Raw genomic sequence first — 12,520 nt, forward strand, 5'->3', positions numbered from 1 at the left:
TCTGTCAAAACTAAACTTATTTCAACTTTTAAGTCCAGGATTTTCATATTGATTTAAAATGTATGGAACATTTTTATTTGATATATTCAATATTCAAATGCATTTTGTTTTTTAAAGATTTTCATCAAATTATCTAAAAAAAAAAAAAAATATTGTATTATTTCTGTATTTTCATGACTTTTCTTTTCTGTTAAGTTAACACATGGAACTGAATTGTGGTTGCAAAAAAAAATTATATTTTAATAACCATTTGACTGAATTGTTTCTAAAAAAAATTCAGTAATTAATTAACTCAACAGTAGCAGATTGATATTTAGTGGGGAGGGGGATTAGAGGAAGAACACCTAACTTTGATTGGACATTTTTTTCCTGTCAACTGACTTTAACAGGTCAAATAGTGTTCTGACTTCAAAAAGTCAGTCCCATCTAAACTTATTTCAACTTTTAAGTCTAGTTTCTTCGTATTGATTTAAAAATGTACGGAAAAGCCAAATAAAAGACAGTGGAAATAAGGTCCCCATACAGCGCAATAATTAATGAGGACTATAAAAAAGTTTATTTTGCATATTGATTATTCAATATTTAAATGTATTTTGTTTTACACTGGTCAAATTATGTTCTGACTTCAAAGAGTCAGTCAAAAACTTCACTTTAACTTATTATTACAACTGTTAAGTCTGGCATTGTCATAAATATATGCATTTAAGAACGTATGGGAAAATCAGATAAAAGACACCCAATAATAAAGTCACAATAATGAGAACTATTATATTTTATATTCAAATATATTATGTTTACAAATTTCATCAAATCATCTTTAAATTTTATTATATTTCTGTATTTTCATGACCTTTCTTTTCTGTTAAGTTAACACATGGAACTTTTGGTTGTAAAATATATTATTTTATACCATTTGACTTAATTGTTTCTAATAAACTTATCAATTAATTAACTCAACAGTAGCAGATTCAGATAAAAGGGAAAAAGGGGGGGGGGGCTTAGAAGAAGAAGACCTAGTTTCGATTGGATTTAATTTTCTCTGTAAACTGACTTTAACAGGTCAAATCATGTTCTGACTTCAGAGAGTCAGTCAAAACTGAACTTATGTCGACTTTTAAGTCTAGGATTTTCATATTGATTTTAAAATGTATGACGAACCAGATAAAAGACTGATGAAATATGGTCCCCTCAAGTCACAATATTGAGGACTATAAAAAAAAATGTATTTGGTATATTTTATATTCAAATGTATTTTTTTTAACAAATTTCATCAAATTTATATCTTAAAAATTTATTTTATTTCTGTATTTTCATGACTTTTTTTTCTGTAAAGTTAACATATAGAACTTTTGGTTGTAAAAAATCATTATTCTAAAAACCATTTGACTGAATTGTTTCTTAAAAAAAATTAATTATCCCAACAGTAGCAGATTCAGATAACGAGAGAAAAAAGGGGGGGGGGGGCTAAGATGAAGAAACCTAGTTTGATCGGATTTTTTTTCTGTAAACTGACTTAAACAGGTCAAATCATGTTCTGTTAAAAAAATGTTGAGGAGAAAATACTATGAAAATCAGACTAAGTTTGGTGACTTTGTTGTCCTTCAAGAAGTGGTACATATAAATACATAATATTTTCACTACAACTATCTATTGGGTGTTTTTTAAATAGATTTTTTAGCAACATTTATAACTTTGTAATTTATGTTCAATGGTACACTTGTTATTCTTAATATATATTTTTTTGGGAACAAAATCTTGTCAGGGTTTCTTATGGTACTAGCATGACAAGAGCATTCATATTCTTAAATACTCGAAACATTAAAAACAAGTCATTATCTTCAGATCATTCTGAGTCTTTCTGGCCTTATTAAATTAAAGTCAGAACATTCAGACTTTCATAAGTCAGAACATTCAGACTTTCATAAGTCAGAACATTCTGACTTTCATAAGTCAGAACATTCAGACTTTCATAAGTCAGAACATTCAGACTTTTATAAGTCAGAACATACTGACTTCCAATGTTCTTCTCACTTCTGTAGAAACAAAGACTATCTATATTTCAAATAAAAGGTTAATGCTTTATGTGGCTAAGCATCTGGGGTAAGAATTATAGATGTGTAACTTCATAGGAAAACATATATGCCATATAATTAGGGATTGACCCTGTACATGTATGTCATTCAAATCTTCTTGAAATGACGAACAGGAATATTATATGGTTTAGGGGTGGTGATCCAGACCATTTCAAAAAGGGGGATGGGGATGACCCCCATGGACTTTCCCTTTATTTCATTTGATTTGTTGTATTGTCCCATATAATAATATATAGGCTTAAGGGGTGGGGATCTCAACCGTTTACATGTTTTCAAACATGAGGGGGTGGGGTGACCCCAAGGGACTTTATCTTTATTTCATTTGATTTGTCTTGTTGTCCCTTACACTAATTTATATGGTTCAGGGGTGGGGATCTTGACCATTTACATGTTTTCACACTGTAGGGGTGAACAACCCCTTCCCCCCCCCTCCCCCCCCCCCCCCCCCACCAAAGGGACTTCCCCTATATTACATTGGGTTTGTTTTATTTTCCCATACAAGAATATATATAGTTTAGGGGTGGGGATCTCGACCGTTTACAAAATATAAGAACATTCGCAAATGGCAGGGGAGGGGGTAAACCCAGAGACTAGCCCGGTATATTTCATTCAAATCAATTTGACATTATAAAAAGGAATATATATGGCCGTTTACAGGTGGGGATCTCGACAATTTTCAAGCTATAAGATCATTCTCAAATGACAAGGGGTGGGGCGACCCATAGAGACTAGCTTGGTATATTTCATTATACTTTACAGAGAGAAAAAATTGAGTTAAGGGGGCAGGGATCTCGACTGTTCAACATTGTCAAATGACAGGGGTAGGGTGATCACTGGGGCCTTACCCTACATTTCATTTGATTTGTTTTTAATATCATATTCCATGTTCATAATTGAAAAACCCGTTTTGTGAATCTCGTTATACTTCTTCTTTTGTAGCTCCCTCCTATTATAATGTTCTCAAGTTAAAATCATTTTTAAAATAAAAATAAAAAAATATTTCGGTTCTTTTAGTTAAACCCTCCCTTCCCTTTTCCTTTATTAAAATTATTCCGATTTCATTTCATTTTCATTAATATCAATATTCAACAGATCGTTTTTCTCATTGGGAGAAACGAAAAAACAAATATATTTATAAGCCGCAAACTCGGAAAGGTTAATAAGTCAATTCATGATTGAGTTTAAAAATAGAAAAATCACGTGATGATGTTCAGCTCGAAGCAATAATTTTACTTTTAAAATTGCACTGACTGGTTATTAATGTTAATACTGTTTAAGACAACACGAGTTGTCTCCCGAAAATAACAGTTCATTATCATAACAACATTTTCTGACCTGAACAAGTCATAATTGTCAGACACCAGGTCATCTCAAAGGCCACGCGTCCGTATTTACAGGTCACGCGCCTTCATGAAACAGCAACAAAATCACTTGCAAAGACCTTCTTCACACGCAAAAAATATTAAAATGGCCATGAAAATACGGAGGTAATATGTATTACCTTCTGAAAATGACCACATTGACCTAGATTTTCAATAAAAAAACGTAAATAATCACTATATTTTCAATAACTTCTCGTTCGAGAAACTCCCAAAACAACGACTCTCAAACATGTGATCTCTCGCCAAAAACCACGTGATCGTATGTGTCTTAGATCGGCGGCAAATTCAAAATATCTTCTGGTTTGACGGACTCGATGGAAAACTACGCAAAACAAAAATTGACCCGTACAGGTCAGAATGTCAAAACATTTTCTGACTTGAAGAAGTCATTTTATTCTGACTTGTTTATGTCAGAGCTCTGACTGGTGGTTACAACTTTCATATCCAGTTAAGATATATCTATTGTTAAAAGATAATAGTTTATTTAAAGCAAATTTCTTTTAAGCTTAGATAACAAGCATCTAAAGACTTCTATGTGAAGAAAATTTAAAAAGTTAGTATGGTGAATGGGACATCAGGCTCTTGAAATATTATATCTGAAAGGAATCTTTGACATACCTATCCAATACAGAAGTGTGAAATACAGATACAGATACAGATACAGAAAATAGCATTTATTTTAGAAGTATTGCCATAAAATGTTCTCACTAAACCAAGGAACAGTACAAGTAATGAGCAAGGTTTCTTTTAGAGTGAACTGATTCTATGGGATTAGTTTTACCATCATAATGACATGAACATTTGTTTTCTATTTATACTTTGAATATAAACCATTGAATATTGAATAATTATTTGTTGATTTATTTTCATAAAGTAAATGAATTTAATGTTTGTAGGATAATAATGATAAGAAAGATGATAAGAAAAAGAAAGATGACAAAGAAAAGGAAAAAGACAAATCAAAAGAAACAGCAACCTCTGATCTGTCAGCACAACAAAGTAAGGTTCTAATATTATCTCATCTAGATAGGAGTACATCTCAGACTCTCAGTTTTTTTATGTGGGAATATTAGACTTTGTACATTATTTTACTTCCTGGTAGGCAGTTACTGTATAGATGATGGTTATTTATATGAATATCCTGTTTGAATATTCATCTATATTTAAGTGAATCTAAATAAAAATATTTTCTTAACAAAATGTGGAATGCAGTTGTATAATTATGACAAACAGTTGATGCTATCTCACTAAAATATTTTCTTAAAAAAAAACTGAAAATAAATTTATATAATGTATATTGAGACAATATTGTGTATTTTAATTAAACAACTGAACAGTCACCTGAAGACTGCTGATTTTCATGTAAAAACACCATATTCCTACCATAGTACAGAAACATTTCTTGGAATATACACATAAAGACTCATCGTATTTGTCTTATATTAGGTATAGCAGTACTAGGTATAGCTTTGATAAAAGACTCATTGTATTTGTCTTATATTAGGTATAGCAGTACTAGGTATAGCTTTGATAGCTATGGGAGAAGATATTGGTGGGGAGATGGCCTTCAGAGCTTTTGGACATTTGGTAAGTACTGTTTTCTATGGGAGAAGATATTGGTGGGGAGATGGCCTTTAGAGCTTTTGGACATTTGGTAAGTACTGTTTTCATAAATTTCCATAGTTTTGTAAATTTAATGTGAAAGTTAGTAACCCATTATTTGGGAAGATGAATTCAGTGTAAAGCAAATGGGAAATATAATATGACAACATGACAAATTATTATATCTATGTAATTGATATTTAAATGTCAGGGGCGATCCTTTTTAAGAATGGACACACTGACGATATATAATTGATGTTCAAGCAGTAATTGAATTATTTATATTTGTAGTTAAGGTATGGAGAGGTAGCAATCAAGAGAGCCGTACCAGTAGCGTTGGGTCTGATATCAGTGTCAAACCCTAAACTACAGATCCTTGACACACTCAGTAAATTTTCTCATGACAATGATCCAGAGGTAGCTCACAATGCTATCCTTGCAATGGGACTGGTTGGTGCAGGTCAGTAAAATTTATCATGAATTTCTTAATTTGAATGATTCCATTTAATAGTGTTGACGGATGTTTTAAAATATCTTATATTTATTTATGTGAAATTGAATAGGCTTTAAAACTTTGAAAATATATCGCATCCAGATTTACATTTATAGTAGTGTAAGTTCATTGTACTTGTGACACATCTTTTAACAACTGGTGAGAAAGCTGGTATTTTATACTGTTTGAAATTCAGATAACCTGAAGGATGTTTTATTTTTATATGACCGCAAATTTTGAAAAAATTTTCGTCGTATATTGCTATCACGTTGGCGTCGGCGTCGTCGTCGTCGTCGTCCGGCGTCCGAATACTTTTAGTTTTCGCACTCTAACTTTAGTAAAAGTGAATGGAAATCTATGAAATTTTAACACAAGGTTTATGACCACAAAAGGAAGGTTGGAATTGATTTTGGGAGTTTTGGTCCCAACATTTTAGGAATTAGGGGCCAAAAAGGGCCCAAATAAGCATTTTCTTGGTTTTCGCACTATAACTTTAGTTTAAGTTAATAGAAATCTATGAAATTTTGACACAAGGTTTATGACCACAAAAGAATGGTTGGGATTGATTTTGGGAGTTTTGGTCTCAACAGTTTAGGAATTAGGGGCCAAAAAAGGGCCCAAATAAGCATTATTCTTGGTTTTCGCACAATAACATTAGTTTAAGTAAATAGAAATCAATGAAATTTAAACACAATGTTAATGACTACAAAAGGAAGGTTGGTATTGATTTTGGGAGTTTAGGTCCCAACAGTTTAGGAATTAGGGGCCAAAAAGGGACCCAAATAAGCATTTTTCTTGGTTTTCGCACCATAACGTTAGTATAAGTAAATAGAAATCTATGAAATTTAAACACAAGGTTTATGACCATAAAAGAAAGGTTGGGTTTGATTTTGGGAGTTTTGGTCCCAACATAATAAGGGGCCCAAAGGGTCCAAAATTAAACTTTTGTTTGATTTCATCAAAATTGAATAATTGGGGTTCTTTGATATGCTGAATCTAACTGTCATGACTGTGTATGTAGATTCTTAACTTTTGGTCCCGTTTTCAAATTGGTCTACATTAAGGTCCAAAGGGTCCAAAATTAAACTTAGTTTGATTTTGACAAAAAATGAATCAGTTAGGTTCTTTGATATGCTGAATCTAAAAATGTACTTAGATTCTTGATTATTGGCCCAGTTTTCAAGTTGGTCCAAATCGGGGTCCAAAATTAAACTTTGTTTGATTTCATCAAAAATTGAATAAATGGGGTTCTTTGATATACCAAATCTAACTGTGTATGTAGATTCTTCATTTTTGGTCCTGTTTTCAAATTGGTCTACACTAAAGTCCAAAGGGTCCAAAATTAAACTTAGTCTGATTTTAACAAAAATTGAAATCTTGAAGTTCTTTGATATGCTGAATCCAAAAATGTACTTAGATTTTTTATTATGGGCCCAGTTTTCAAGTTGGTCCAAATCAGGATCTAAAATTATTATATTAAGTATTGTGCAATAGCAAGTCTTTTCAATTGCACAGTATTGCGCAATGGCAAGAAATATCTAATTGCACAATATTGTGAAATATCAAATTTTTTTTTAATTAGAGTTATCTTTCTTTGTCCAGAATAGTAAGCAAGAAATATCTAATTGCAAAATATTGTGCAATAGCAAGATTTTTTTTTAATTGGAGTTATCTTTCTTTGTCCAGAATCAACTTAAATCTTTGTTATATACAATATACAATGTATATTCACTTTTTACTACCAACTGATAAGTTAAAATAATCTTTACCATTCAGTGATAACAAGCAGTTTTTTTACATCTTAATATTTTATGATGTATTTAAATGAGTAGTTATTGTTGCAAACTCCATTAGAAATTTTAATTGAGATTAGTTTTGGAATAAGGGAAAGGGGGATGTGATTAAAAAAATTGGGTGCAATTTTTATACGACCGCAAAATTTGAAAAATTTTTCGTCGTATATTGCTATCACGTTGGCGTCGGCGTCGTCGTCGGCGTCGTCGTCGTCGTCATCGTCCGAATACTTTTAGTTTTCGCACTCTAACTTTAGTAAAAGTGAATAGAAATCAATGAAATTTTAACACAAGGTTTATGACCACAAAAGGAAGGTTGGGATTGATTTTGGGAGTTTTGGTCCCAATATTTTAGGAATTAGGGGCCAAAAAGGGCCCAAATAAGCATTTTCTTGGTTTTCGCACTATAACTTTAGTTTAAGTGAATAGAAATCTATGAAATTTTGACACAAGGTTTATGACCACAAAAGGAAGGTTGGGATTGATTTTGGGAGTTTTGGTTCCAACAGTTTAGGAATCAAGGGCCAAAAAAGGGCTTAAATAAGCATTATTCTTGGTTTTCGCACAATAACTTTAGTATAAGTAAATAGAAATCAATGAAATTTTAACACAAGGTTTATGACCACAAAAGGAAGGTTGGGATTGATTTTTGGAGTTGAGGTCACAACAGTTTATGAATTAGGGGCCAAAAAGGGGCCCAAATAAGCATTATTTTTGGTTTTTGCACCATAACTTTAGTATAAATAAATAGAAATCTATGAAATTTAAACACAAGGTTTATGACCATAAAAGGAAAGTTGGGTTTGATTTTGGGAGTTTTGGTCCTAACAGTTTAGGAATAAGGAGCCCAAAGGGTCCAAAATTGAACTTTGTGTGATTTCATCAAAAATTGAATAATTGGGGTTCTTTGATATGCCGAATCTAACTATGTATGTAGATTCCCGTTTTCAAATTGGTCTACATTAAGGTCCAAAGGGTCCAAAATTAAACTTAGTTTGATTTTAACAAAAATTCCATCCTTGGGGTTCTTTGATATGCTGAATTTAAAAATGTACTTAGATATTTAATTATTGGCCTAGTTTTCAAGTTGGTCCAAATGGGGGTCCAAAATTAAACTTTGTGTGATTTCATCAAAAATTGAATAATTGGGGTTCTTTGATATGCCGAATCTAACTGTGTATGTAGATTCTTAATTTTTGGTCCAGTTTTCAAATTGGTCTACATTAAGGTCCAAAGGGTCCAAAATTAAACTAAGTTTGATTTTAACAAAAATTAAATTCTTGGGCTTATTTGATATGCTTTATCTAAATATGTACTTTGATTTTTGATTATGGGCCCAGTTTTCAAGTTGGTCCAAATCAGGATTCCATATCAAGTATTGTGCAATAGCAAGAAATTTTCAATTGCACAGTATTGCACAATAGCAAGAAATATCTAATTGCACAATATTGTGCAATAGCAATTAATTTTCAATTGGAGTTATCTTTCTTTGTATAGAATAGTAGTTGATAATATATGTTGGAAATTTGCCAGACATGACTATGATGTCATTTTCTATTTTTATTTGCCAATAACTTTATGTAAATAACTTCATTGGAAATTTGCCAATATAAAATGTTGCTGATGAAGCTTTTTTTCTTATCTTATCTAAAATGTTTTTAGATAATGTATGTTGGACATTTGCCAGACATGACTATGATGTCATTTTCTATTTTTATTTGCCAATAACTTTATGTAAATAACTTCATTGGAAATTTGCCAATATAAAATGTTGCTGATGAAGTTTTTTTTTATTGTTTTATACAATAAACAATGGATATTCACTTTTACTACCAACCAATCTTTACCATTCAGTGATAACAAGCACTTTATTTTACATTTTAATATTTTATGATGTATTTAAAAGAGTAGATATTGTTACAAACTCCATTAGAAATTTCAGTTTTGGAAAAAGGGAAACGGGGATGTGAAAAAAAAAGGGGGGGGGGGTTAAATTTTTCTCATTTCAGATTTCATAAATAAAAAGAAAATTTCTTCAAACATTTTTTTGAGAGGATTAATATTCAACAGCATAGTGAATTGCTCAAAGGCAAAAAAAAACTTTTAAGTTCATTAGACCACATTCATTCTGTGTCAGAAACCTATGCTGTGTCAACTATTTAATTTTAGATTTAAAAAGTTTGAAGAAGAAATCTTTAATTGATTTGTAAAATCTTGACATTTGTTTTGTGTAAAAAAAAAACCCATGTAATGTCAAAAATTTGATCACAATCCAAATTCAGAGCTGTATCACGCTTGAATGTTTTGTCCATACTTGCCCCAACTGTTCAGGGTTCGACCTCTGCGGTCGTATATGCTGCGCCCTGCGGAGCACCTGGTTAACTATTATATTTATGAAGTGATCTAACAAAAAATAATTTATGTATATCCAGGATCGTTGTCTCTTTTTAATATAAGCATCACGCTTTCCTGTCTTACAAATATGGTGTTTATTAATAGGAACAAACAATGCACGTCTGGCTGCCATGCTGAGACAATTAGCCGTGTACCATGGCAAGGATGCCAACAATCTGTTCATGGTAAGACTGGCCCAGGGACTAACACATCTGGGTAAAGGTACCCTGACACTAAGTCCATACCATAGTGACAAGGCACTCATGTCACCTGTAGCTGTTGCTGGACTCCTGGCTGTCTGTGTATCATGTCTTGATGTTAAAAATCGTAAGTTTATATTAAAGATAAATTTATTTTACAAACTGCATACTCAGTGATTAAAAATGCTAAAAGAATTCTAAAGTATTATCAGGATATGAAATAATTTATTGAATAAGAGGGGTTGGTTGAAATTTTCACAACTATTAGAAGCCATTATTTGGAAATCCTGTAATTTAATAGTTATTTTAAGTTAAGTGAAAGGCAATGCATTATACAGCTAGTAAAATTTGTGTATAGCTTCTAACAATTTTCAATCACCAAAAGATCAACGATTAAAGTAAAACAATACAATACAAACCAGTTTAAATGTAAATGTATTCTATTGAAAATTAAAAGACCAATATGTCTGAATATTTTATCAAAACTTAAATATTTCTTTATTTTTTACAGTGATCTTAGGAAAATCTCACTACATTTTGTACCACCTTGTGTCAGCCATGCAGCCCAGAATGTTGACCACTTTTGATGAGGAATTAAGACCAACACCTGTACATGTCAGAGTTGGACAGGCAAGACATTTAAAAGTTTTGAAATGATACATATTTTGTAAAAAATAAAATGAGACATCAGGGATACATAAATGAGACAGTAACAAAATGACAAAAAAAAAACCCACAAATCTGGAGGTCAGCTCAGTTTTCAACAACACACAATCTATACTGTACAATATGGCAAGCTCTAAGTTCTGCTAAGACTGAATTACTTATGAATAGATTTAACAGGATTTAAAAGGTCTACCATCAATTCCATGTTCACTTAAATACAAAAATCATTTAGATACAACTAAAGACAACAACTGACATGGTTCTTTGATATGTGATGGGGTTAACTAGTATCACGTCACATGGTTTGTGCTAATCTGCCAGCTCAAGCATTTTGTGTAAGAAAAAAAGATAAAATCTGTTTGTCAGACATTTTTCCTATTTAAATAAATGAATTTTAAGGTTCTTTTGAAACACACATGTCCGACTTAAAAAAACATTTAAAAAAATAACTTGGTTATATAATATGTAAAAAATGTAACAATTGTCACTGAGAAGGTGCTACTAGTGTGCGAAAACCTCAATTGACAGTTGAAAAATAAAACATTTCTCAAAAGAATGCCAGAATTGACCAAGTATCTATTGAATTCATTTGTTTACACCTGAACAATGACTGAAATGTTTTTATTTTAACATTGACAAAGTTGTTAAACAAATGACAATGTTATATTTATAGGCTGTGGATGTAGTAGGTCAAGCCGGTAAACCTAAGTCTATAACAGGATTCCAGACTCATACAACACCGGTACTGCTGGCTTATGGGGAAAGGGCAGAATTAGCTACAGAAGAATGTATCCTTTTTACTCAATATCATATTTAGTGATTTATTTGTGATAACTCTGCTGAAATTGAGTTATTGATCGATCTCATAAATTGAATATTTAGACTTGTTTCACATTTTAGAATTCTTTCAGAATCATACTATTAGGATATTTATGTATTCATACCTGCCAAGTTTTCAAAATGCCCATGGGCATGGGGGTTTTGCATGCAAGATGGCTGCCATACTCCTAAAAAACCCTCAAGGGGCCTTCAAATACAATGTAATGTTGTTTTTGGCTTCTTCATACTTTTATAAGCCTCAATTCTTTGTAAAATTAATTGTTTTTTTTAAATTGTGGACATGATTGCTCTTTAGTAATTTCAATTTGGGAGCCTCCATAGCCTCCGCAAATAGTGACAGTTGGCAGGTATGTGTATTAAAAGAAGCAGACTTCTCAACATTAAAAATGATACTCAAATACAATTAGTTCGTAACAGGAAAATATCTTTCTTTGATCTGCCAAGATTTATTCTATACTTATTTCTGGTGATTCTAATGAATAGGACAGTCTGAATCTTTATCTCCAGATAAAGCAATATGGTCCATGAAAAGGTTACACACCAAAATATATCACATAATACCATTTCAATACATTCATCATACTGAAGGCTAAGATTTTTCATACACCAATCTCTTTGTTTTTTATGATTGATCAGTTAAAAAATGTCATTGAACAATATGATTTACTCTGATGTAATTACATAAGTATAGTGACATTTGAAATTTACAAGGAAAGTGCACAAACTTTGGAAGTTGTCTAGTAACTGGCATATTTATTACTGACAAATAAACAGATGCATATCACACTATTTATTTCACATTAATTATAATTTCTTATAATATTTGAATAATTACAGCCTCCTTAACTCTGACTACAGATCTACCAATAAGTCCTATAATGGAAGGTTTTGTTATACTGAAGAAGAATCCAGATTACGAAGCTTGAGAACTTTATATGTCGTTAGTGATCAGTACTGTATGTGTGATAATGACCGAGAGGGAGAGAGAGAGAGAGTCATAGTGCTTGCGTTGAATAAATTATTAAAATGGTTGTCATTTGTTTAACTACTCATTCAT

The 12,520-nt window shown here is 31.6% G+C and overlaps 1 protein-coding gene across 1 annotated transcript in view; it reads left to right on the forward strand.

Moving 5' to 3' along the window:
• The window catches only part of LOC139529919 (26S proteasome non-ATPase regulatory subunit 2-like), a 31,175-nt gene extending 18,681 nt beyond the window's left edge, over positions 1 to 12,494 (forward strand). The window contains exons 16-22 of the mRNA XM_071325889.1: positions 4,372 to 4,474; positions 4,980 to 5,062; positions 5,369 to 5,537; positions 9,863 to 10,084; positions 10,469 to 10,587; positions 11,297 to 11,411; positions 12,322 to 12,494. Coding sequence (XP_071181990.1) covers positions 4,372 to 4,474; positions 4,980 to 5,062; positions 5,369 to 5,537; positions 9,863 to 10,084; positions 10,469 to 10,587; positions 11,297 to 11,411; positions 12,322 to 12,389 — 879 coding nt within the window. The 3' untranslated portion in view covers positions 12,390 to 12,494. The remainder of the gene's footprint in view (positions 1 to 4,371; positions 4,475 to 4,979; positions 5,063 to 5,368; positions 5,538 to 9,862; positions 10,085 to 10,468; positions 10,588 to 11,296; positions 11,412 to 12,321) is intronic.
• The last annotated feature ends 26 nt before the right edge of the window (positions 12,495 to 12,520 follow it).

Source organism: Mytilus edulis, chromosome 7 (genome assembly GCF_963676685.1).
Source record: "Mytilus edulis chromosome 7, xbMytEdul2.2, whole genome shotgun sequence".
NCBI lineage: Eukaryota > Metazoa > Mollusca > Bivalvia > Mytilida > Mytilidae > Mytilus > Mytilus edulis.